This window comes from Odocoileus virginianus, chromosome 30, assembly GCF_023699985.2.
Source record: "Odocoileus virginianus isolate 20LAN1187 ecotype Illinois chromosome 30, Ovbor_1.2, whole genome shotgun sequence".
In the NCBI taxonomy this organism is placed as follows: domain Eukaryota; kingdom Metazoa; phylum Chordata; class Mammalia; order Artiodactyla; family Cervidae; genus Odocoileus; species Odocoileus virginianus.
This window is the reverse complement of record NC_069703.1, coordinates 36,473,975-36,500,093: the sequence shown is the minus strand read 5'-3', so window position 1 is coordinate 36,500,093 and position 26,119 is coordinate 36,473,975. Positions and strand designations below refer to the sequence as shown.

Genomic DNA, 26,119 nt, shown 5'->3' with positions numbered 1-26,119 from the left:
TGTTGTTAACTCAGGAGGCTTCTGTTTCCACTTGCTCACAAAGCTGTCCCTGTTCCTTCCATCTAAATTAGACCCTACCCCCAGCCCCCAACTCCTCGATTCTCAACACACCCTCATCTTCCCTTTCTGTCACTTTCTTCTGTGTAATAATTCTAATAATCACTATAGCTAATGCATATGTGCCAGGCACTGTTCTACGTGCTTACACAGACAAATTCATTTACTTATCAAAACAACCCTCTAAGCTGGGAATTATCATCATCATCCATTTTATAGATGAGGAAACCGGAGCACAGAGAGGTGGCGTGACAGAGCTGGAATTGAACATGATGCAGTTTGGCTCCAGATTCTGCAATTCTGTCTCTTATGAGTGTTGAAATGGGTGATGGTTAGTGCCCCATTGGAGAAGGCAATGGCAACCCACTCCAGTGCTCTTGCCTGGAGAATCCCAGGGATGGGGGAGCCTGGAGGGCTGCCATCTATGGGGTCACACAGAGTAGGACACGACTGAAGTGACTTAGCAGCAGCAGCAGCAGTAGTGCCCCATATCTCTCCCCTAACCCACGAGCTCTGTGAGGGCCAAGATTGTCCCCCCTTTTTCATCTCTGCCAAAACCTTAGTGCCCAGCTCAGTGCAAAGCTGAGACCCTGCAAGGCATATATCCTACCAAAGTCATTCAGTTATCAATGGCTGAGCAGGATTTAAACCCAGGACCACTTGGTTCCAAAGCCCATGCAATCTCCATCATGCTTTGATGCTCCCTGGTCCACTAGGGGAAGAACACTTAGGAGGAGCCCTTTTGAAATTTAAATGCTGAAAAAAGTAAGAGGTTGCATTTGAGTTGCACTCACTTTTGAGTCCTACAGAAGATGGTAATGTATCTGAAATCTAAGAGAGCGTGGTGGCAGATTTTAAAAAATGATATAGTAGAGATGAAAGTCATTTTGGAACCATGATGAATCAAATGATAGAGAAAGCAGAAGGAGAAAGGCAACAAGGGGTTTGATTTAAATTACAAAGTTGGGTTCCTATTAGAATATTCCAAGCATGACAGAAGAGAGAAGTAGTAGGGAAGGCAGAGACAAAGAGCCGCAGAAAGGAACTGCTCCCCACGGCTTCCTTCCCATCCCCTCAGCTTCAAGTGAGCATCAAATACCCTACTTCTCTTTGAACAAAGAAAGCCTCAGATGAATAAAATACCTAATGGCATCTGATATATAAGCCACTGTATCTTCTTTTCCATGCAGATTTAAGTTTGGTTTCTTTAATCAATAACATACAAACATTCCCAGAGCTTTGGAAAAGACAGTTCTCTCTGCTTCTCTGTGGCTTTACAGGAATTTCTGGGCCAACAAGGAAGTATAATCTGTGCTGATAAGCCAAGCTCCCCTCGGCTACTCCGAGACCAGGTGCTGCTTCCCTCCAGGAGGCAACCTCTTTTGAGTCTGCAAGTCCAAGCAAACGGGAGGAGGCAGAGAGAGGGTGGCCACTTCTCAGGGAGCTGAGCCAGGCAGGCAGAAAAATACAGTGTGTGCTCAGAAGTCCGGCTCTAAAGCAGGACTCCCAGGAAGCTTCTTTTTAAATGTCTCTCCTTGAGTCTGCAGATTCATAAACCTGATTCCCAACCCCCTTCTCTTCCTGCTCTGTTGCTGCCATCCCAAGCCACTCCTATGGCTTCACTGACCTTACACAACTTCTGTATCCCACCCAACCCCAAGGGTTCTGGCCCTCTCTCTGGGTGTAGGCCCCAAATTCTCACTGACTGCTGAAGACCTTCAGCTCAGTGTCTGGGAGGCAGCTCCAGATGAAAGCATCCCAAACTAAACTCACTTTCTCTTCTCATTCCTTAAATCTGTTCCGCTCTTCTTCCAAGGATTTAGCAGCCCTGTTGGAACATGTCACCCTCTTCCCTCCTGAAAATCCAGGAGTTACATCCTCTAGTATTGTTTCACTCACTGTCCTCCTTCCTAACCCACTCTCTTCTTCCACATCCCCCAATTAGAGGCCACTGGACTGCTCCCCTGGACGTTCTCAGCACTTTCTTTCCTTCGCTTACACTGTTCTCTCAGATAAGAATGGTCTTCCCTGCCATTCTCTGCTTTCAGAATTCACCCTTCGAGGTCATGTACCCACTGCTATATTCAAAATGGATAAACAACAAGGAGGACCTATTGTATAGCACGTGGAGCTCTACTCAGTTTTATGTGTGAGCCTGGATGGGAGGAGCGTTTGGGGGAGAATGGATATATGTATATGTGTGGCTGAGTCCCTTCACTGTCCACCTGACACTACCACAGCATTATTAACTGGCTATACTCCAATACAAGATAAAAAATTTGAAGTATGAAAAAAAAAAAAAAAGAATTCACCCTTCACAGTCCATCCAACGGCCCCTCCCTTAGGAAGCCACCTTGACCTCTCCTCTGGCCGTTCAGGCCGCCGGCCTCTACTGTGTGGTGGCAGGCCTTATGTGTGGCCTTCCCTGGCGTGGCACTTCTCACAGTGTCCACACTATCTTCACCCGAGTACTAAGACATTATCTGCCTTCTTCACGCGCATTTCCTCATGGAACTAAGTGAAGTCTTTCAGAAGCAACATGGCAAATGAAAGCACAACAGACTGAATGTAGAAACACATTTGAAAAACACTTCCCTGGGTCACTCAATTTTAACACTTTATTGACCGGAGACATAGTAACACCATAGGCATTAGTTCCTGCAAAAATCCCCTGGTCAATAATGTGTCAAGAGTGTAAAGAAGTCCCTAAGACCAAAAAGTCTGAGTGCCACTACCTGAGTGGATCCTCAACTAGAGTCCGTCTTGTTTGTCTTGTCTCCTCTTCACCTTCCAGTAAAGCAGTTTATGTGGATCAAGTGTGAACGCTCTGCAAGTACCTGTTGAGATATTCTTTTCCTTCTACTAAGTCAACCGCTTGAGAAAATTTTTCTTCAGTCATCTATTTGTGGCTTATCAACTTCTCGAACAAAATCTAAATTTCTTTTCATTAGGTCACATCCGGTCTCTATTTCGAAGCCTTCCAAAGCTTCCCACAGCATTCAGAATAAAGTTCTTTCCATGGGCGGCAAAGCATGGCAGCATGTGGCCCCTGCTACTTTTGATCCTAAAAACTTCCCCCATCACTCAGGCTGCAGCCCCACTGGCCATGACGCAAATTCCCTCGAGACCCTTACCTACTCCCTCACTCTCTGCTCAAACGCTACCTAGTCAAAGGCTCTTCCATGTCCTCCAGGTCAAACTGGCAGCATCCCTCCCCGCCCCGCACAGGCTCTCTTGCCACTGCTTTATTTCCTTCACTGCGCCCCTCCATGTGCTACATGCTTGCCTGTGAGCGCTGGTCCCCTCGGGGATGCTCACGGTGCTTGGTGCACGGTGAGTCTCAGTAATGTCTGCTGAGGAACAGCCTGCCCTCCAGACCCTGCTTGTCCCTCCACTCCCTCATCTGCAACCTTTGCTCCATTCAAACAGAGCCTGCAGCCGCCTCGCTCAAGCTGTTCTGTTTAGATGCCTCTCTTCCCCTCCTGCTCACTACACACCGTTTCTTCACTGGGTCAGCCCCTTCTCGTCACTCAAGACCCAGGTCAGACATCAGCTCCCCTGGGAAACGTCCCTCTCTAACCTCCAGGCCGGCCTAGTGCCTGCCTATGTTCCCAGGCAACCCATACGTCCTGCTCCACTGGCACCTTCTGGTGACTGCAGTTCTCCACGGAGAACTTCTACAGCACGCTGAGCTCCCTGACACAGAAACTCACCCTCGCCCCGGGGCGCCCTGCACTGGACACGTCCTCACTTCACAGTGCGTCTGCAAAACGAATGAATGTGACGATTCCCAGGTGCTCACGGAGGGCTCTTCTCAAACCCCTTTGGTCAGAGCTCTAAGGAAGCTCTGCTCTCCGTCCCCGGGCAGCCCTGACCTAGGCCCGCTGCGCGCCTACCTTGGGCAATCTCGAGCTGTCGCTTTGCATCCCCCAGTGCAGAAAACAGGTCCAGCTTGATTCTTGTCTCTGCACTCAGGCTGTTCTCCAGGTGCTGTGTTTTATCTTGCATGGCCGAGAGGGCTGACATTAACACCTCAGTGTCCTTCTCATTTTCCTTATACTTCCGAAGCTCCTATCAATATCATCAAAGCAGCAATGTTACAAGACAGTTTTGGCATCGATGTCTACAAATTAGCCTGAAATCACAAATAAAATCCCACCATTATTGACCTGGCCCCTAGAACACAGAATCCTGCTCCCTCATACACCTTACCCCTTAGAGGCAGTGCAAAATGTATTTATACAGTGACAGGCACATACAAAAACACTGACTGTGTTGGGTTATTTCAAGGTAACAGTGGGCTCTGTCTCCAAATAAAACACTTTCTTAAGATCCTAACTCAGAACCACAAAGACCCTGCTGCCAGTTGCAAATGGTGCTATAATGCTCTAGTCAAATTAGCCAAAACTCTACTCTCAACTTAAACTAAAAACTGTAAAAATCTTAAATTATTTTAACAAGGCATACTCCCAAATAAACCCACTTAAAACATCAGATGCACACACACACACAAACATACACACTGATATTCTAATATTTTCATTTTAAGAAAAATTGAAAATTATAGTGAATTAAAAAATACTTAAAAGTTCAAGGAAGAAAATAAAAATCACCCAAAATCCCAATGCTGCAAAAAACTGGATATATCTTCTTCTAGTCTTTTTTAAGCCTATGTATCTTCTAGCATAATTGAAATCACACTAAATGTATAATTTTTAAAAAACTTACATAATCTACAGTTCTTTGAAAATACAATTTTTATTGACTATAGAATATTCCTAAATGTATCAGTTCAGTTCAACTGCTCAGTCGTGTCCGACTCTTTGCAACCCCATGGACTGCTGCACACCAGGCTTCCCTGTCCATCACCGACTCTTGGAGCTTGCTCAAACTCATATCCATCAAGTCAGTGATGCTGTCCAACCATCTCATCCTCTGTCATCTCCTTCTCCTGCCTTCAATCTTTCCCAGCATCATGGTCTTTTCCAATGAGTTAGTTCTTTGTATCACGTGGCCAAAGTATTGGAGCTTCAGCTTCAGCATCAGTCCTTGCAATGAATATTCAGGACTGATTTCCTTTAGGATGGACAGGTTGGATCTCCTTGCAGTCCAAGGGGCTCTCAAGAATCTTCTCCAACACCACAGTTCACAAGCATCAATTCTTCAGTGCTCAGCTTTCTTATGGTCCAACTATCACATCCATACATGATTACTGGAAAAACCATATCTCTGACTAGACGGACCTTTATCAACAAAGTCATGTCTCTAGTTTTTAATATGCTGTCTACGTTGGTCATAGCCTTTTTTCCAAGGAGTAAGCATCTTTTAATTTCATGGCTGTAGTCACCACCTGTAGTGATTTTGGAGCCCGAGAAAATAAAGTGTCACTGTTTCCATTGCTTTCCCATCTATGTGCCATGAAGTGATGGGACCAGATGCCATGATCTTAGTTTTCTGAATGTTGAGCTTTAAGCCAACTTTTTTACTCTCCTCTTTCACTTTCATCAAAAGGCTCTTCACCTCCTCTATGCTTTCTGCCATAAGGGTGGTGTCATCTGCATATCTGAGGTTATTGATATTTCTCCCAGCAATCTTGATTCTAGCTTATGCTTCATCCAGCCTGGCATTTTGCAAGATGTACTCTGCATATAAGTTAAAAAGGCAGGGTGACAATACACAGCCTTGACATACTCCTTTCCCAATTTGAAACCAGTCCATTGTTCAATGTTTGGTTTTAACTGTTGCTTCCTGACCTGCATACAGATTTCTCAGGAGACAGGTAAGGTGATCTGGTATTCCTATCTCTAAGAATTTTCCACAGTTTGTTGTGATCCACAAACAACTGAGACTTGCCTGTTGAGTGGCCAGGAGTCTCTGGCGGAGGTGTGAGTCGACAGTGGCCTGCTGCAGGGTCAGGGGCACTGAATACAACAGTGCCTGCACAAGTCCTCTTGAAGGAGGCTGCCATTACTCCTGACCTCGGGCGTGGGGTAGCTCCTCTAGGCCACTCCTGCGCTGTCGCAGCCTGGCGCTCTCGGCCGCCGCCCCTGACCATCTGAGAGGTCCGTCGCAGACCCTGTGCTTCTGCGCGGTCTGTCGCAGCCCACGCCCGAGGCCAGGGGCGGCGGCCGAGAGGAGCTACCCCACGTCCAAGGAGCGGCGGCTGCACGGGCCCAGGAGGGCCGAGAGGAGCTACTCCACGTTCAAGGTCAGGAGGGGCGGCCCTGAGGAGAGACCCCTCATCCAAGGTAAGGAGCGGCGGCTGCGCTTTGCTGGAGCAGCCGTGAAGAGACACCCCACGTCCAGGGCGAGAGAACCCCGAGTAAGACGGGAGGTGTTGCGAGAGGGCAGCAGAGGGCAGACACGCTGAAGCCGTGAGCACAGAAAACCGGCCAATCTGGTCACAGACCACAGCCGTGTCCAACTCAGTGAGACTGAGCCACGCCGTGCGGGGCCACCCAGGACGGGCGGGTCATGCTGGAGAGCTCTCACAGAATGGGGTCCACTGGAGAAGGAACGGCAAACCACTTCAGTATTCTTGCCTTGAGAACCCCATGAATAATATGAGAAGGCAAAATGATAGGATACTGAACGAGGAACTCCCCAGGTCGGGAGGTGCCCAATATGCTACTGGAGACCAGTGAAGAAATAACTCCAGAAAGAATGAAGGGATGGAGCCTAAGCAAAAACAGTATCCAGCTGTGGATGTGACTGGTGATAGAAGCAAAGTCTGATGCTGTAAAGAGCAATATTGCACAGGAACCTGGAATGTTAAGTCCATCAGTTCAGTCAGTTGCTCAGTCATGTCCCACTCTTTGCGACCCCATGAATCGCAGCACGCCAGGCCTCCCTGTCCATCACCAACTCCTGGAGTCCACCCAAAGCCACGACCATCGAGTTGGTGATGCCATCCAGCCATCTCATCCTCTGTCGTCCCCTTCTCCTCCTGCCCCAATCCCTCCCAGCATCAGGGTCTTTTCCAGTGAGTCAATTCTTCGCATGAGGTGGCCAAAGTATTGGAGTTTCAGTTTCAGCATCAGTCCTTCCAATGAACACCCATGACTGATCTCCTTTAGGATGGACTGGTTGGATCTCCTTGCAGTCCAAGGGACTCTCAAGAGTCTTTTCCAACACCACCGTTCAAAAGCCTCAATTCTTCGGGCCTCAGCTTTCTTCACAGTCCAGCTCACATCCATACATGACCACTGGAAAAACCATAGCCTTGACTAGACCGGTGATAAAAACAAGCAAGGTCCAATGCTGTAAAGAGCAATATTGCATAGGAACCTGGAATGTTAGGTCCACGAATCAAGGCAAATTAGAAGTGGTCAAACAGGACATGGCAGGAGTGAATATCGATATTCTAGGAATCAGCGAACTAAAATGGACTGGAATGGGTGAATTTAACTCAGATGACCATTCTATCTACTACTGTGGGCGGGAATCCCTTAGAAGAAATGGGGTAGCCATCATGGTCAACAAAAGAGTCCGAAACGCAGTACTTGGATGCAATCTCAAAAACGACAGAATGATCTCTGTTGGTTTCCAAGGCAAACCATTCAATATCATGGTAATCCAAGCCTATGCCCCAACCAGTAATGCTGAAGAAGCTGAAGTTGAGCGGTTCTATGAAGACCTACAAGACCTTTTAGAGCTAACACCCCAAAAAGATGTCCTTTTCATTATACGGGACTGGAATGCAAAAGTAGGAAGTCAAGAAACACCTGGAGTAACGGGCAAATTTGGCCTTGCGAGTACGGAATGAAGCAGGACAAAGGCTAACAGAGTTTTGCCAAGAGAATGCACTGGTCATAGCAAACACCCTCTTCCAACAACACAAGAGAAGACTCTACACATAGACATCACCAGATGGTCAACAACGCAATCAGATTGATTATATTCTTTGCAGCCAAAGATGGAAAAGCTCTATACAGTCACCAAAAATAAGACCGGGAGCTGACTGTGGCTCAAGATCATCAACTCCTTATTGCAAAATTCGGACTGAACGATTATACAGTGGAAGTGACAAACAGATTCATTTGACAGACAGAGTGCCTTAAGAACTATGGATGGAGGTTCGTGACATTGTACAGGAGCAGTGATCCAGATCATCCCTAAGAAAAAGAAATGCATAAAGGCAAAATGGTTGTCCGAGGGGGACTTAACAAACAGTTGAGAAAAGAAGAGAAGCAAAAGGCAAAGGAGGAAAGGAAAGATACACCATCTGAATGCAGAGTTCCAAAGAAGAGCAAGAAGAGATGAGAAAGCCTTCCTCAGTGATCAGTGCAAAGAAATAGAGGAAAACAACAGAATGGGAAAGACTAGAGATCTCTTCAAGAAAATCAGAGATACCAAGGGAATATTTCATGCAAAGATAGGCACAATAAAGGACAGAAATGGCATGGCCCTAAATGTATATGTACCATAATTTATTAAATCTCCACTGTTAAGATTATTTTCAATTTTTTTGCATTTATTAATATATACCACTGTGATGTACATCTTTGTTTATCAATCATCGATGAGACTTTAAAATATTTACCTTAGGCTGGAGTCCGAGGAAAATATCTTTAGAAAATACGTGGTCTTTCTAGAACGTTATCCTTCCACCAGCAACATACAAGGCCTATTTCATTGCACCCTTACCCAGGCTGTTATCACTGTTTAAAAATTGTTTGCTAATTTCACAGAATATAAATGATACCTAATTTTAATCTGTCTTTGTGATATATAAGGACACATTCTTACATTGCTATCAGTCATTTGTATTTTTTCCGTGAATTATTTATTCTTACCCTTTGCCTATCGTCTGTATATTTGAGATTTTTGAGATTTTCTTAGCAATACTTATCAACAATTTACATATTGAGAATATTAATCCCTTATTTATAATATTTGTTGCAATATCTGTATCTGCCCCAGGTGTTTTTTTCTTTTTCATTTTTTTTTTCCACTTTGTGATTTAAAACAAAATGCGTTTTTTTTCCCTGTGGAATTTTGACTCTTTCTCTGGAATTTCTTTTTCTGTGGTATCAGATGAGCATCTAATTTTCTTTTTTCCCTGTTGTCTAGCTGTTCCACAGCCTTTCACTGATTAACCCTTGCTGTTTTATCCATTTCTGATGCCATCTTCACTGCACACTTTAGGCTTTGTCTCTGGGTCATCTATTCTATCTGCCACTGATTTTTTATGGATCTCCTATAACTCAAATTACTGTAACTTTACAACTTAAGACATTAGTTTTAAATGTTCCTTTAAAGACCCAACTTCAAATACTTCGTCAAGGTATACACAATCCCCAAACTGGCACTGTCCAAAGAACCGGCAGTTTTCCTCCACTCCATGCGTCGAGTGGCCATCTGTGAGGCTCAGAGCCATCCAGAATGGTCAATTCCCTGGCAATGGATACAGAGTTAGGGCTAAGAAGAGGTATATCAGTTCCAAAGCACACTAATTTGGCCTGTAACCTGAAAAAGTGAAATCAATCTGTGGTAAACCAAATTCTGGTATAAAACATGTCAGGGATCAATATTTCTGGCCTTAGAATCCAGTTAAATTAAATACAGCTTGAGTGAGCTGCACAAGCTGAGAGCTTCTTTCGGTCCCATGGAGGTTTCCAAATGAGTGGGGTTTGGCTTGCGTTAGCAGGACCACCTCCCCAGGCAGCACAGAGCACAAATCTAACACAGAAAGGGGCTCGAGAGGCGCGACGAGGCCAGCTGCTCCTCCCTCACCTGCACTTTCAGCTCCAGTTCTCTGATCTGGTCTTCTTTAACCTTCATGTCCATCGTGAGCTTCTTGCCCTCTGCTTCTAATTCTCTGATCCGATTCCGTAAGGTTTCGGTGCACTCTCCCCTTTTAAAAAAGAAGAGAAAGGAAAAAGAATTCAGACAAGTATAGGTTTTATCATATTTTAGAACCGATTATTTTTCTTGTACTCACAGAATCAGATTTCAGCTTTTGGCTCAGTCTGCTCATTCTCTCTGTACTTTTTATAATTTCAAAAGTGATCTAAAATGATTACTAACTGGTTGTCTTAGATAAGCCAGGTTCCAAGCTAGTACTTTTACTCATACTGCCTTCTTTACTGAAGTTGGGTTTATTATTCCATTTTCCAGAGAAGAAAACTGATGCTATTTAGATATAATATAATACTGAAAAAGTGAATATAGTCCCAAGGTTCCCAACTTGTAGGTCACAGAACGGGGTAAGAACTGAGGTTTTTCCACTTTGCCAATCCACCAAGCTTCCCATCAGGTAACATGACCTGAGACAATGCACACAAGCTGAGCAAGACAGAACCAGATCTGTTCTGTCTCCAGCAGAGGGCAGTGAGCTAAAAACATTTTCACTTTTGAGGGGCTATGCACTGCAAACATCACCTTTCTTTAGGCTTGATATTTTGACAAGCCTGAAGTAAACAGAAAGAGAAGGGAGCAGCGTTAGACTTGCTTCTCAGGGCTATAACAAGGAAAAACTTAAAAAGATGATGATAATAGCAAGTTCAAAGCTGATGAACTGTTTAGGTTTCAGAAATAGCCTGGTGGAGAAAGTAGGTATCCTTTGCCCACAAAAAGGAAGGTCCAGAGACAGACTTAAGGTTTGAGATTTCTTTAAAAATAAAAACAGCCTCTACACGAATGAGGGCTTTCCTGGTGGCTCAGCTGGTAAAGAATCTGCCTGCAATGTGGGAGACCTGGGTTCGATCCCTGGGTTGGGAAGATCCCCTGGAGAAGGGAAAGGCTGCCCACTCCAGTATTCTGGCCTGGAGAATTCCATGGACTGTATAGTCCATGGGGTTGCAAAGGGTCAGACACGACTGAGTGGCTTTCACTTCACTACATGAATGATGGCAAACAAGAACCATCCAAGGGAAGGAGAGCAAAGGCAATAAGTTAACTGAAAGCAGAAGAGATTAAGCGTAGAGACTGAAACCAAAGTACTGATTCTCAGGCATAAGAGACACTAAACAATATGGTTAAGAAACTATCAAATCCACCTCAGGGTTTTTTTTTTTTTTTAAAGAGCAACTGTTAGATGAACTAAGGAGAGCACAAACCACACCAGACGACTGTTCAGGAAAATCTCCTGCAATGCAAGTGCTTCAGAAATGCTTACAAGTCTTTAAATGATGGACAGACAAAACTCGTCACATCCTAGGCAAGTTAGTAAAGGGTCTTATGAATTTGTAAAGATGCTGATGGGCCACGTCAGCTCAGCCAGCTGCAGTCCAGAGTCTGCTGGGGTAAGGCAGGATCACACAAGAGAAAGACTTCTCCATCCCACTGATACTTCCTAAAAGATGAAATGATGGTTTACCAAGTATTCTACAAAGGCCAGCACTGAAAAGAGGGCTATTAATGTGTCAAATACAAAAGAGCAAAAAGTAGAGCTACATCACATAGACACAAATTTGGGGATAGAAATTTAAATGAAATAATAATTTACCCTCATGCTGCATCTGTAAACCCATAACTGACCCTCACCATGCAGAAGAACTTCACCAGTGGAAAAAATGAAGAAAAAGTGAAAAAGTGAAGTAGAAGCTAAAGAGAGACAGAGAAGGAGAAAAAAAGGCTCTTAACTCTTTCTCCATCTTTTTTAAGGTCATTTGCCAGTTTGCTGATGATGTCCAACAAAGACATAAGCAGTCAGGACACAGTGCCTGGGGAACTGAGATTTTATCTTTCTTGCATTTTAAGATAAAAACTCTAGAAACACACAACTTAGAGAGTAATGACAGTTCTGCAAGGGAACAAAACTCCAGATAGGCTCTCTCAAAGTATATAGTAATTATCAGTCTTACAGAAAGTGACTGGAACCCCTTTTTGAGCAGCATTTTGTGATTCCCTCATCCTGCTTTACAGAGGAGGTCACTGAGGGATGAAGTGGTCATGAGAGCTTGAGCTTGCACAGACGAGTTTAAACCAGTTAACATAACAGTAATTAAAAGCCATCCATCCTTGCACGATTGTGTACCTCCAGACCTGCCCCAGGCATCAGATCCCCATTCTCAGTCCAAGGAACTCCGCGCAGCTGGCGTGGACCTACCTCGACGCAGCAGCAAATGCGACCGCCCGGGCAGCAGTAGCTTCTTCTAGCTTCTTCCTTTTTTTCTCCTCCATTAACTGCTTTTCTACAAAACTTCGGGCTTCCTGCTCAGCTTTTAGCTTTTTCTCCAACTGGCTGATATTCTGCTTATCTTTCTGCTTCATTTGCACAGCATTATGTAATCTATATGGAAATAATTGTCATACAGTTTTACAATTAGAAGTGTTCACCATGAACCCTGGAAAGACATGGCTTCTCTTTATCATTTTAAGGCCAAACAGGAGATTTGAATAGCAAATCATAGATGTCAACTCCCAGAGGGCCCAGGGAAAATACACTGTCATTATTATTTAACGATTCCTAAGAGCAAATAAACAAGCTAATTTACAAGATACAGAACTGGACCTAACCTCTGCTTTACTGGGCTTTCCTGGTGTCTCAGACAGTAAAGAATTCGCCTGCAATGCAGGAGACCTGGGTTGGGAAGATCCCCTGGAGGAGGGAACGGCTACCCACTTCAGTATTCTGGCCTGGAGAATTCCATGGATACAGTCCATGGAGTCGCAACTAGCTGGACATGACTGAGCGACTTTCACTTCACTTCTGCAAGTGATCTACAGAAGGTAATCCAAAAAACAGGATAAAACAAGTTTCTGAGAGAGGAAAAGATAACTGGAGAACTCATTCTACTGCCTCATACAACTTCAGTCTGAGACCAAGAAGAGCAGATGGAACCAGCCCCACTGAAATGGAGGGAAAGGGTGGGAGGGGAAGGTCTTTATTTGCTTGAATACAATATGCTACAGCCTACTGCAGCCTTTCCTTTCCAGCTGGGAGATGTTTTCTCCGAGTATCCCAAAATAGAAACTCGGAGCTAGACTCACAGGATGCTTAATTTCAGAGAGAAATTTCAGCCAGTCTCTGCCTTGCTACTCCTACTCCTAGCTTTATGTGTCAATACAAGGTGAGTTTTTCTCACTGTATCAATATATTAACAATGCTACAGCCATCACACACATACATGGGTCAGAAACAATGGAAAGTCTATTTGTCTATGATACTCTAGCTTTCAAGCTACATTCCCTGAAAATAAGTAAGGAAAATAAGTAAGGAGCTTTCAAGGGAAAGCTCAGACAGCTCAGCACCTACAGTAAGCAATCACTACCCCAGACACCCAATGACTAGAGATTAAAAAAAAAAAAAGATAGACCCACATTGAGTCAAGAAGTAATTCCAGAATGAATTAATGGAAAGCATAAAAGAAGAGCAGGCTTTTGGTATGCCTCTTCAAATAAACTCAAAGTTCAATGCCACTTTTAGTTCCAGAAATCAAAGTACAGAGAGTCTAATCCTCTGGAAACTGTCACTCAAAGGAGTAAGAGCTTCAAACTGTGGCAGAAATACTTCTGGTCAATTTTACTCAAATTGTCACAAAAGCTCAATGACTATTTTAAACTAAGAGCAGAAGTTATTAAATGAGAGAAGACAAATAGTATTATTAAACTGTTTTGTTAACATTAAATGTTTTTATAGATTTTGTAACATTGAATATCTCATACTAAATACTTTAAACATTTTATTTTTAAAAATCCCTCTGCTAGATTCTTTTGTCATCATGAACCTTGTACTCCAATCCCCGAAAACAAAAGTGATACAGGCTGCTTGGCTCACTGCCAAAGGCCCAAAAGGTGCACGTACTTGTTCTGCAGCAGCTCATTCTCCTGCCGGAGCTGGCCCATTTCTGAGCGGATCCCTCGCTCGGTGCTTGAGAGAGAACTGATCTGACTGCGGAGCTCCTGTTCCACTTGCCTGCTGGCCTGCAGGTCAGCCTTTAACTTTTTAATGTCTTGTTCCAGCCTAGGAGAAGGAAAAGAGCAGCATCTTCATCACTGAGTGGGCACCCCTGGGGCTCTGTGGGAGACCCTGGCTGAAACCCTTGAGGGCTGGCTGGACGGCGGAGCACCCCACCTTCACTGCAACTCCCGTCCACAATCAGCCTTTGAATGAGTGCTTCGGTCTGGGTCCCCATGCCTTCCCACCAGAGGGTACCTTTTGCTTCTCCTCAAACATTTGTGAACACCGACAGGTGAAGATGGTGACTTGTATCTGAGCTGCTAATAAAGGAAGAGGGGAAGGCAGAGAGAGGGTAGGCTGAAGGGGAAGGTCCCCTCCCCACTGGTGAATTCCCCATGCTCCTCAGCACAAGAGAAATGCTCTTAACAACCAGCGCAGGACCCACCTGCTTTGAGACATCCTGACAGGTCAGAATCTACTCTCTGAGATTCCCTCTCACCTTGGGCCAAAAAGACAAGTGTCTGAGACAACCTCCTGTAACCACTATCACCCTTGCTAAATGATGCTCACACTCGAGGTGACTGTGACAGAAGAGCTCATTAGATTCAACAACAATGAAAAAAGGAACATATTACATGATCTACGAATCGTAAGAAAACTCCATCTGTGAAATGAAGCTTATCTTTTCAACTCCTCACTCCTGTTTCATCTGTTTTCTTTAAAACAGTCATAGTTTCATTTTAAGTGATATGCATTGGGGAACTATTATGTGCACATGCAGGACTGAAAAGGGTCAACAAGAAGTATAATGTCAAGCCCCTTTCTTCATGAGAGGACTTTTATGTTTTCACTAGAGGCCAATAAATAGACATCTGAAATGATTAAACCATAATACAGGGAGGCCACGGTTAAATACATGCCAAAAGGAATATAATATTTAATGAGAACTTATGTGTCAGGCACTGTCCTGTAGATTTTAATGGCACAAATTCATTTAATCTGTACAACTATGAGGTAAGCTGAATAACCTTGGCAATTATTAGTACATTTTTAAAGATGAAGAAACCTAGATTCAGAAAAGTCTTCAGCCTAAGGTCACATAGGCAACCTAGCTCCACAGTCCACTCTCTTCTCCCACTGGCCAAACTGTGGCTCTATCAGCCATAGCACGGTGTGGGGAGAAGTACCGCATGAGTTCCGAGCAGAGAAGATGGGAAATGAGCTGGGCCTCGAAAGTTGGGCAGGATCTGCAGAAGCAGAAGGGAAGATGAGGCATTCTAAAGCGGAAACACGCTCAAAAGCACCAATAGCCACAGATATCTGGGGACAGAGCAATCAGTCTGGCCTCTGAGGAAGGGATACACTCTGGGAATAGAGGGAGAAAGGATAGAAGGGGTTTGGAGATTGGACTGTGGAGACTGGCACTGAAGGTCAGGCCAAGGATGACTGCCAGGGGAGACTCAGAAGACACCTGTTTCTACAAATTTACAGGTAGGCAGATGTCAGTTTGCTCTGACAAGACTCGTGCATTTCACTAATCCAACATAGCAACAGAACCAAGATTTTGGGAGGGCAATGGTGATTGCTCCTTAGAACTGTCAGTTCCACAGGCTAGGTCCTTATATGTTTCATGAAACACTAAATCCCCAGGGCCCATCAATCACTGTGATCAACACCTACTAAATACATATATCTGTTGCTGGGTATTCCTTAGAGAACCAAACAGCAGTTTATTTACTTGTCTCCCTTCAGCCACCTGAAACAAAACCTCAAAATCAAAAAGTCACTAACATCTATTGTTATCTCCAGGCACAGGAGCCGGGAGAGCACAGACTAGAGACCTGGTGTTCCAGAGGCACTGCCGGTCTCCTGACACAGCTCAGTCCCCAGGGAAGGGTCACCAACAGACATCACGCCACACTTTCCCTATTGCCAGCGTTATTCCAATTGAATGTACTCCCGAAATGGCTGTAAGCAATCACCAACTGGCATTTATACCATCTCCACACCATCCCTCGTTCACCCAAAGTAACCCAAGGGATATTTTCCAAAATAGGTCGATGCTGTCAGCTTACCCCCATTAAGAAGTCTGGGTGAAAAACGTGTTAGGTAATTTATGTTTTTGAGAAGTCAGTTTCACTGCCTGAGGAATAGTACATTTTTAGTCAAAAAAGGATGAGCTCTAAGAAGAGACTAGGGACTTAGCATGGTTTAGAAATGGGACAGAGGATCAGGATTCTAGACTCAGCTATGGTGCCAACTCTGTGACCCTGAGCAAGGCATGCAACCTTTAAGGACTCAGTTTCTCCGTTTGAGGCAAGTGATCTCTAAAGCTCCTCTCAACTTGGTCTAGGATTTCTAGGCCTGACACACTGCTCCTTCAGATCAGCAACCTAAGCTGTATCTTATGTAGGGCCCAGGAATCAGGTTCCACACAGCCTGTCGCTGGGGCAAAGCACGTGCGGCGGTTGGGAACGAGAGGAACACTAAATACACAAAGGCTCTGAGTGCGCGTATGCCTGCGCACTCAGTTCTGTCTGACTCTTCCCGACCCCACAGACTGTAGACCGCCAGGCTCATCTATTCTTGGAGTTTTCCAGACAAGAACACTGGAGTGGGTTGCCATTTTCTCCTGCACACGATTTTCCTGACCCAGGGATCGAACCCATGTCTCTTGTGTCTCCTGCACTGGCAGGCATATTCCTTGCCACTGCACCACCTGGGAAGTCCCCAACATAAATGTCAGATGTCGATAATTTTGAAGTTATTACTTTTTTGCAGTTTTTAATCTACAAAAGCCAAACTTTCCTACCATAAACAAAGAATAACAATATTCTGAATGAAACTTTCAGAGTTCCTTGAAAAAGGTAAAAAAAAAAACAAGTGAGTTAGTGAAGTTATGAGAGCAAAACATGAAGAAACACCAAGAGTGTAACTTCTGAAGATCACAGAACGCTAAAGAGTTATCTTCCGTGTGGAGAGCTATGAAAATTTTGTCAAAGACATATAGCAGTACAACACAAGAGATAAAGTGACATAGTTACAAGGGTATGTTTACTTCGTGAAAATTCATAAGCAGTACAATTAAGATTTGTGCATTTCTGTGGATGTGTGTTATACTTCAATAAAAGACTTACTTTCAAAAATTAAATTACTTAAGTTCACAAGGTATAGAATTAAAATGTTTCAGGATTTTCATAACTGCTGAAATTAGTTCTGTAAAACTATGAATGACTGTTTTCCAAATCTGTTATTTAACACCAGCATTCCCCAGTTTAAGAAATACCACTCTATAGGAAACTATAACAACATGTAAGATAACTTAATGTGCTAAATAGTAAATTTTCAGTAATTTTTTAAATTTATGAGGGGAAAATTTTCATTGTCTCTCTGCAGGAAGCATTAATTTAATGTTGAACATTCACTATATTTTAAATCTTTACTGAGGTAGGTGGTAAAATGATTTATAATCCCTTACTGGATTTATGTTTTTATTGGAAAAGTGATACCCAGTCAAAATAAAAAACTACATACAACAGAAAAGAATAAAAATGTGAATAACTCATAATTCTTCCAGCCAGACAGAACCACTATTTGCATTTGGTTTACTTCATTTCTGTATGTCTCTCTTTTCTTTCTCTTTCTTAACACACATAAATATTATATTGCTGAGAGAATACCACATATATAGTTTATTTATCTTAAGCACCTTTCCACACTATTAGAAACTTTTCACAAACAACTGCTACATAATATTACATTGCACAGATGTACTGTACAATCCTACTTTTAAAAATATACCTCAATCCATGCATATGCTCAATAAAAAATGTAAACATGAGTTTTTAAAGAATTATGTGCATTAGTAAATTGAACTGAATTGAGCCAGTCAAATGCCAGGGGCATTTATTAGAAAGATAACTACCTGTTGTAATGGTATATTTAACCCTTTTGTGTTGAAGATCAGTACTTAGTAGGCAAAATGCAGATATATAATTTATTGGTGTGAAGTACCAAGAAATACTAATAAAATGGTGTTAAAAGGTTAATGCAAAATCTTCAAATGTATTCATGGGACTGTATTAAAATGTCAATACCTGCAACAACTAAATCTGAAGCAAGTGGTCAGGAAGAAAATGAGACAAAAGTAATAGTTTATTAACGTTAAAACTAATTTCAGTAAATAGGAATCAAAAGGAAGGAGGATGCACGCTCTGCAGCCCACGACCACGACTGCGGAAGCGCACACTCTGGAGTCTGGGCTCAGGGCGGCAGCCAGCGCAGTGAGTGCGCCCCAGCTGAGAGCCCCCCACTCGCCGCAACTAGAGAAAGCCTGCACGCAGCAACGCAGACCCAGCGCTGCCAAAGATAAATAAATGTTTGAAAAAAAAGGAGGAAAAACATTCATCTCCAAGCTTAAACCCATTTATCAGAGCTAAATCCCACTCTCCTCCCTACACAGCAGAAGATTGAGGGGATAAAAGACCTTCCCTCCAGCAGAGCTACAAACTCATCCAAAGAAGAGAAATAAAGGGTCACACAGGTCTTAACCTCACTTTGGAAAGGCTTGAGTGAGTGAGTGAGTGAGTGAAGTCACTCAGTCGTGTCCGACTCTTTGCGACCCCATGGACAGTAGCCTGCACCAGGTTCCTCCGTCCATGGGATTTTCTAGGCAAGAATACTGGAGTGGGTTGTTTAGGTAGCGAATAAATGCACTCAGTCACCCTTACAGAGGCTGCCCAAGAGGGCTGCCATTTGGGATAGAGACAGGGCACACGGCAAAGCTGGAGGCTGCGTGTTCAATAAATACACCCACTTGTGCCGCATCGGACAAGCCAGGGGTCTAACCAACTCAAAATATTACTTATGAGGTCCAGGTACCTTGCTGAGCCAGTTTATTCATAAATTTAAACCCAACTTCTAAACTCACTGAAGCTACCTCTGAACTTCAGCACACCACCTAACTCACACGAAAGGTGGGGGCCCTGGGGCAGCCCTTCCAATTACCGGCCCAGCAGACCTAACGGCAACACCGCCACTCCAAACCTCAGCTCTGCTCCTCTCCTCCCTCAGCCCACTCAATGGAGGCAAGTTATAATGTAAATGGTTGACAATTATTTAATTTTAAGGGGAGGTTTGACATTTTAATAAGGGGTAATTTCCTAGCTGACCAATAAGTATGAAGCTCAAACCTGAGTCTTTCAAGGCAAGCTAGGTAGGAAAAATATCTGAGTATCTTGAAGCACACCTGCTGGTAAAACAAAGGACAGTATCCAGGGGTCAGCTTTCAGCTGAAAGAAGCATCGTTTGTAAGTATCTGAAAAGGCAGGGAGATATTTATGTCTAAATGTTTGTAATCCTTATCTTTTGTGAATCACTTGAATTACAGCCGCAGTCCTGACTTCATGAGTGTATAAAAGTCTCCAATGTGCACAGCCAGTGCCTTCACATTTTACTAAAGCCTGAGGTGCTGTGAGGCCTGCCTGATAAGACACAAGCACTTGAACACTCTGGGGCAGTGAATCTCTGCAGAAAGGGTGCATGTGTGCTGTCACTTAACCCGTGTCCGACTCTGCAACCCCGTGGACTGTAGCCTGCCAGGCTCCTCTGTCCATGGGATTCTCCAGGCAGGAACACTGGAGTGGGTTGCCACGCCCTCCTCTAGGGGATCTTCCTGACTCAGGGATCGAATCTGAGTCTCATGTCTCCTGCATTGGCAGGCACATTTTTTACCACTAGCACCACCTGGGAAGCAAGTCCTGCAAAGAAGAGGGAGATCTTTTCTTAGCCAGAACTTCACCTGGGGAGGACTAGGTTCCCCAAATACTCTGAGACACACCCCATACCCGCTCCAGAAAACAACCTGAGTGTGTATTTCTATATGTATTTCTATATGTGTGCCAGAATAGACCCCATGAGGCCACCAGGAAGATCAGAAGCCTTGGCTCTGACGGTTCTCTCTGAATTCTAAGAAGCTCTGACAGAGACGCTGTAGGCCCTGCAAGAAAACACAGAATTTACATGGCTGCTTGCTCTGTAAGAAAAGGGGCTTCAAAGCTTACCTCCAAATTATACAGCTAAGTGACTGAAAGGCGAGTTTTTTACATACACCCATCACACCAGCCAAAACGAGCCACCCGTTTCCAGACATCTCTTGTCTTTAATTATACCATCCCTCCTAGAGGAAAGGCCTCTAATTTTCAAACCTCACTCATTCAGTTCAGTTCAGTTCATTTGCTCAGTCGTGTCCGACTCCTTACGACTCCATGAACCGCAGCACGCCAGAACCCCCTGTCCATCACCAACTTCCGCAGTTCACCCAAACCCATGTTCATCAAGTCAGTGATGCCATCCAACCATCTCATCCTTCGTCCCCATCTCCTCCTGCCCTCAATCTTTCCCAGCATCAGGGTCTTTTCAAATGAGTCAGCTCTTTGCATCAGGTGGCCAACGTATTGGAGTTTCAGCTTCAAAATCAGTTCTGCCAACGAACACCCAGGACTGATCTCCTTTAAAATGGACTGGGTTGGATCTCCTTGCAGTCCAAGGGACTCTCAAGAGTCCTCTCCAACACCACAGTTCAAAAGCATCAATTCTTTGGTGCTCAGCTTTCTTTATAGTACAACTCTCACACCCATACATGACTACTGGAAAAACCATAGCCTTGACTAGATGGACCTTTGTTGACAAAGTAATGTCTCTGCTTTTCAATATACTGTCTAGGTTGGTCATAACTTTCCTTCCAAGGAGTAAGTGTCTTTTAATTTCATGGCTGCAATCACCATCTGCAGTGATTTTGGAGCCCAGAAAAATAAAGTCAGTCACTGTTTCCCCATCTGTTTGTCATGAAGTGATGGGACCGGATGCCATGATCTTAGTTTTCTGAATGACAAAGTCTTTGACTGTGTGGATCACAATAAACTATGGAAAATTCTGAAAGAGATGGGAATACCAGACCACCTGACCTGCCTCTTGAGAAACCTGTATGCAGGTCAGGAAGCAGCAGTTAGAACTGGACAGGGAACAACAGACTGGTTCTAAATAGGAAAAGGAGTATGTCAAGGCTGTATTAAATACCCTGCTTATTTAACTTATATGCAGAGTACATCATGAGAAACCCTGGGCTGGAGGAAGCACAGCTGGAATCAAGATTGCTGGGAGAAATATCAGTAACCTCAGATATGCAGATGACACCACCCTTATGGCAGAAAGTGAAGGAGAACTAAAGAGCCTCTTGATGAAAGTGAAAGAGAAGAGTGAAAACGTTGGCTTAAAGCTCAACATTCAGAAAACTAAGATCATGGCATCCAGTCCCATCACTTCATGGCAAATCACTCATTCAAGTCCCAGTTAAAAAATAAAAATGGCAATAGAAACATATATATCAATAATCACTTTAAATGTAAATGGATTAAATGCTCCAACCAGAAGACACAGACTGGCTCAGTGGATACAAAAACAAGGCCCATATATATGCTATCTACAAGAAACCCACTGAAGACCTCAAGACACATATAGACTGAAAATGAGAGGATGGAAAAATATATTCCATGCAAATGGGAAGCAAAAGAAAGCTGGAGTAGCAATCCTCATATCAGACAAAATAGACCTTAAAATAAAGAATATTACAAGAGACTAGGAAGGACACTACATAATGATCAAGGGATCAATCCAAGAGGAAGACATAACAATTTTAAGTATCTATGCACCCAACACAGAAGCACCTCAATACATAAGACAAACACTAACAGACATAAAAGGAGAAACTGACAGAAACACAGTAAGAGTAGGAGACTAACACCCCACTCACACCAGTGGACAGATCATCAACACAGAAAATTAATAAGGAAACACAAGTCTTAAATGATACATTAGATGAAATGGATCTCACTGATATCTTCAGGAGATTTCATCTAATGCAGAGGAATATACCTTTTTCTCACGTGCACATGAAACATTCTCTAGTATAGACCACATCTTGGGTCACAAATCAAATCTCAGTAAATATAAGAAAACCAAGCGTCTTCTCCAAACACAATGCTATGAGATATCAATTACAAGAAAAAAACTGTAAGACACACAAACACATGGAGATTAAACAACACATTTCTAAAAAACTAACAGGTTACTATGTAAGTAAGTAATAACCAATAATATTATTGTTAATATCAATAATCATTAATGTTTATATGATTAATTGTATTAGTATAAATATATTAACATATAAATATAATTATGAATAACATCAATATAAATATTATTTACATTTATTGATATTATAATTAATTAGCATAATTAATATTACTACTAGTAATTACTAGTAGTAAATAACTAACTAAAGGTTACTGAAAAAATCAGAAGGGAAATCAAGAAATTTCTAGAAACAAATGACAATGAGAACATGACAACTCAAAACCTATGGGATGTAGCAAAAGCAGTCCTAAGAGGGAATTTTACAGCAATACAATCCTACCTTAAGAAACAAGAAAAACATCAACTAGACAACCTAACTTTATACTTAAAACAACTGGAAAAAGAAGAACATAAAACCCCCAAAATTAGCAGAAGAAAAGAAATCATAAAGTTCTGAGCAGAAATAAATGAAAAAAAAACAACAGTAAAGATTAATAAAACTAAAAGCTGGTTTTTTGAGAAGATAAACAATATTGACAAACGTTTAGCTAGATTCATCAAGAGAGAAGAATCAAATCAACAAAATGAGAAATTAAAAAGGAGCGGTTACAACAGACAATGCAGAAATACAAAGGATTATAACAGACTATCATTAACAAATATACAGCAATATAATGGGTAACCTGGAAGAAATGGACAGATTCTTAGAAAAATTCAATCTTCCATGACTGGACCAGGAAGAAATAGAAATTATGAAAAACCCAATTCAAGCACTGAAATTGAAGCTGTGATCAAAAATCTCCCAAAAAACAAAAGCCCAGGACCAGAAGGCTTCACAGGAGAATTCTATCAAACATTTAGAGAAGAGTTAATACCTATCCTTCTAAAACTCTTTCAAAAAATTGCAGAGGAAGGAACACTTCCAAACTCATTCTATGAGTCTACCATTACTCTGACGCCAGAATCAAAGACAACACAAAAAAGAATACAGGCCAATATCACTGATGAACATAGACGGAAAAATCCTCAAAAAAATTTTAGCAAACAGAATTCAGCAACACATCAAAAAACTCATACACCATGATCAAGTTGGGTTTATTCCAGGGATGCAAGGAGTCTTCAATACAAGCAAATTAATCAATGTAATACAGCATATTAACAAATTAAATGATAAAAACCATATGATAATCTCAACAGATGCAGAAAAAGTCTGACAAAATTCAGTACTCATTTATGATTAAAACTCTTCAAAACATGGGCATAGAAGGAACCCACCTCAACATAGTAAAGGCTGTATATGATAAGCCTACAGCAAACGTTATTCTCAATGGTAAAAAACTGAAAGCATTCCCCCTAAGATCAGGAACAAGACAAGGGTGTCCACTTTCACCACTATTATTCAACATAGTTCTAGAAGTCCTAGCTGCAGCAATCAGAGAAGAAAAAGAAATAAAAGAAATCCAGATCGGAAGAGAAGAAGTAAAGCTCTCATTGTTTGCAGATGACATGATACTGTACACAGAAAACCTTAAAGACAGTATCAGAAAATTACTAGAGCTAATCATTGAATTTAGCAAAGTTGCAGGATACAAAATCAATACATAGAAATCATTTGCATTTCTATATAGTAACAATAAAAAATCAGAAAGAGAAATTAAGGAATCAATCCCATTCACCACTGCAACAAAAAAAATTAAATATCTAGGAATAAACTTACCCAAGGAGACAAATGATACCACCCTTATGGCAGAAAGTGAAGAACTAAAAAGCCTCTTGATGAAAGTGAAAGAGGAGAGTGAAAAAGTTGGCTTAAAGCTCAACATTCAGAAAACTAAGATCATGGCATCTGGTCCCATCACTTCATGGCAAATAGATGGGCAAACAGTGGAAACAGTGGCTGACTTTATTTTGGGGGGCTCCAAAATCACTGCAGATGGTGATTGCAGCCATGAAATTAAAAGACGCTTACTCCTTGGAAGGAAAGTTATGACCAAGATAGACAGCATATTAAAAAGCAGAGACACTATTATGCCAATGAAGGTCCATCTAGTAAAGGCTATGGTTTTCCCAGTAGTCATATATGGATGTGAGAGTTGGACTATAAAGAAAGCTGAGGGCCAAAGAATTGATGCTTTTGAACTGTGGTGCTGGAAAACTCTTGAGAGTCCCTTGGACTGCAAGGAGATCCAACCAGTCCATCCTAAAGGAGATCAGTCCTGACTGTTCATTGGAAGGACTGATGTTGAAGCTGAAACTCATATACTTTGGCCATCTGATGAGAAGAGCTGACTCATTTGAAAAGACCCTGATGCTGGGCAAGATTGAAGGCGGGAGGATAAGGGGACAACAGAGGATGAGGTGGTTGGATGCTATCACTGACTCAATAGACCTGAGTTTGGGTAAACTCCAGGAGCTGGTGATGGACAGGGAGGCCTGGTGTGCTGCAGTCCATGGGGTTGCAAAGAGTTGGACATGACTGAGAAACTGAACTGAACTGAAGGAGACAAAAGAACTGTACACAGAAAATTGTAGGACACTAATGAAAGAAATCAAAGATGACATAAACAGATGGAGAGAGAGTTCATGTTCCTGGGTAGGAAGAATCAATACTGTGAAAATACAAAATGCAATTTATAGATTCAATGTGATCCCTATCAAATTACCAATGGCATTTTTCACAGAACTAGAAAAAAAAGTTTCACAGTTCATATGGAAACACAAAAGACCCCGAATAGCCAAAGCAGTCTTGAGAAAGAAGAACGGAGCTGGAGGAATCAACCTTCCCGACTTCAGACTATACTACAAAGCTACAGGCATCAAGACAGTGTGGTACTGGTGCAAATCAGAAACACAGATCAACGGAACAAGATAGAAAGCCCAGAAATAAGCCCACGCACCTCTGCTGCTGCTGCCGCCAAGTCGCTTCAGTCGGGTCCAACTCTGTGCGACCCCACAGACGGCAGCCCACCAGGCTCTGCCATCCCTGGGATTCTCCAGGCAAGAACACTGGAGTGGGTTGCCATTTCCTTCTCCGATACATGAAAGTGAAAAGTGAAAGTGAAGTCACTCAGTCGTGTCTGATGGGTACCTTATTTTTCACAAAGGAGGCAAGAATATACAATGGGTCAAAGACAGCCTCTTCAAAAAATGGTGCTGGGAAAACCGGGCAGCTAAATGTCAAAGAATGAAATCAGAACACTTCCTAACACCATTCACAAAGATAAACTAAAAATGGATTAAGGACCTAAATATAAGACCATAAACTATAAAACTCTTAGAGGAAAACATAGGCAGAACACTCAATGGCATAAATCAAAACAAGATCCTCTATGACCCACCTCCAGGAGTAATGGAAATAAAACCAAAAGTAAGCAAGGTGAAAAGACAGCCCTCAGAATGGGAGAATAGCAAATAAAACAACTGACAGAAGATTAACTTCCAAAATATACAAGCAGTTCATACAAGTAAATACCAGAAAAACAAACATCCCAATCAAAAAGTGGGAAAAAGACCTAAACAGACATTTCTCTGAAGAAGACATACAGATGGCTAACAAACACATGAAAAGATGCTCAATATTACTCATTATTAGAGAAATGCAAATCAAAACTACAATGAGATATCACCTCACACTGGTCAGAATGGCCATCATCAAAAAGTCTACAAACAGTAAATGCTGGAGAGGGTGTGGAGAAAAGGGAACGCTTAAGCACTGTGTGTAGGAATGTAAATTGATACAGCCACTATGGAAGACGGTATGGAGATTCCTTAAAAAAACAGGAATAAAATCACCATATGACCCAACAATCCCACTCCTAGGCATATACCCTGAAGAAACCAAAATTGAAAGAAACATGTGTTCCATTGTTCATTGCAGCACTATTTACAATAGCTAGAATGTGGAAGCAACTTAGATGTCCATCGACAGATGAATGGATAAAAAAGTTGTGGTACATATACACAATAGAATATTACTCAGCCATAAAAAGGAACACATTTGAGTCAGTTGTAATGAGGTGGATGAACCTAGAACCTATTATACAGGGTGAAGTAAGTCAGAAAGAGAAAGATAAATATCATATT

The 26,119-nt window shown here is 42.6% G+C and overlaps 1 protein-coding gene across 3 annotated transcripts in view; it reads right to left on the bottom strand.

Annotated features, from left to right (window-relative positions):
* The window catches only part of MACO1 (macoilin 1), a 66,190-nt gene that overhangs the window by 2,452 nt on the left and 37,619 nt on the right, over positions 1–26,119 (bottom strand). For 2 of the 3 annotated variants that reach the window (XM_020909262.2, XM_070458953.1), the window contains 4 exons: positions 13,808–13,966; positions 12,110–12,292; positions 9,793–9,913; positions 3,954–4,128 (listed from right to left, as the gene is read on the bottom strand). In XM_020909262.2, the coding sequence (XP_020764921.1) occupies positions 3,954–4,128; positions 9,793–9,913; positions 12,110–12,292; positions 13,808–13,966 (638 nt within the window). The remainder of the gene's footprint in view (positions 1–3,953; positions 4,129–9,792; positions 9,914–12,109; positions 12,293–13,807; positions 13,967–26,119) is intronic. The other variant, XM_070458952.1, reaches the window with a different exon arrangement.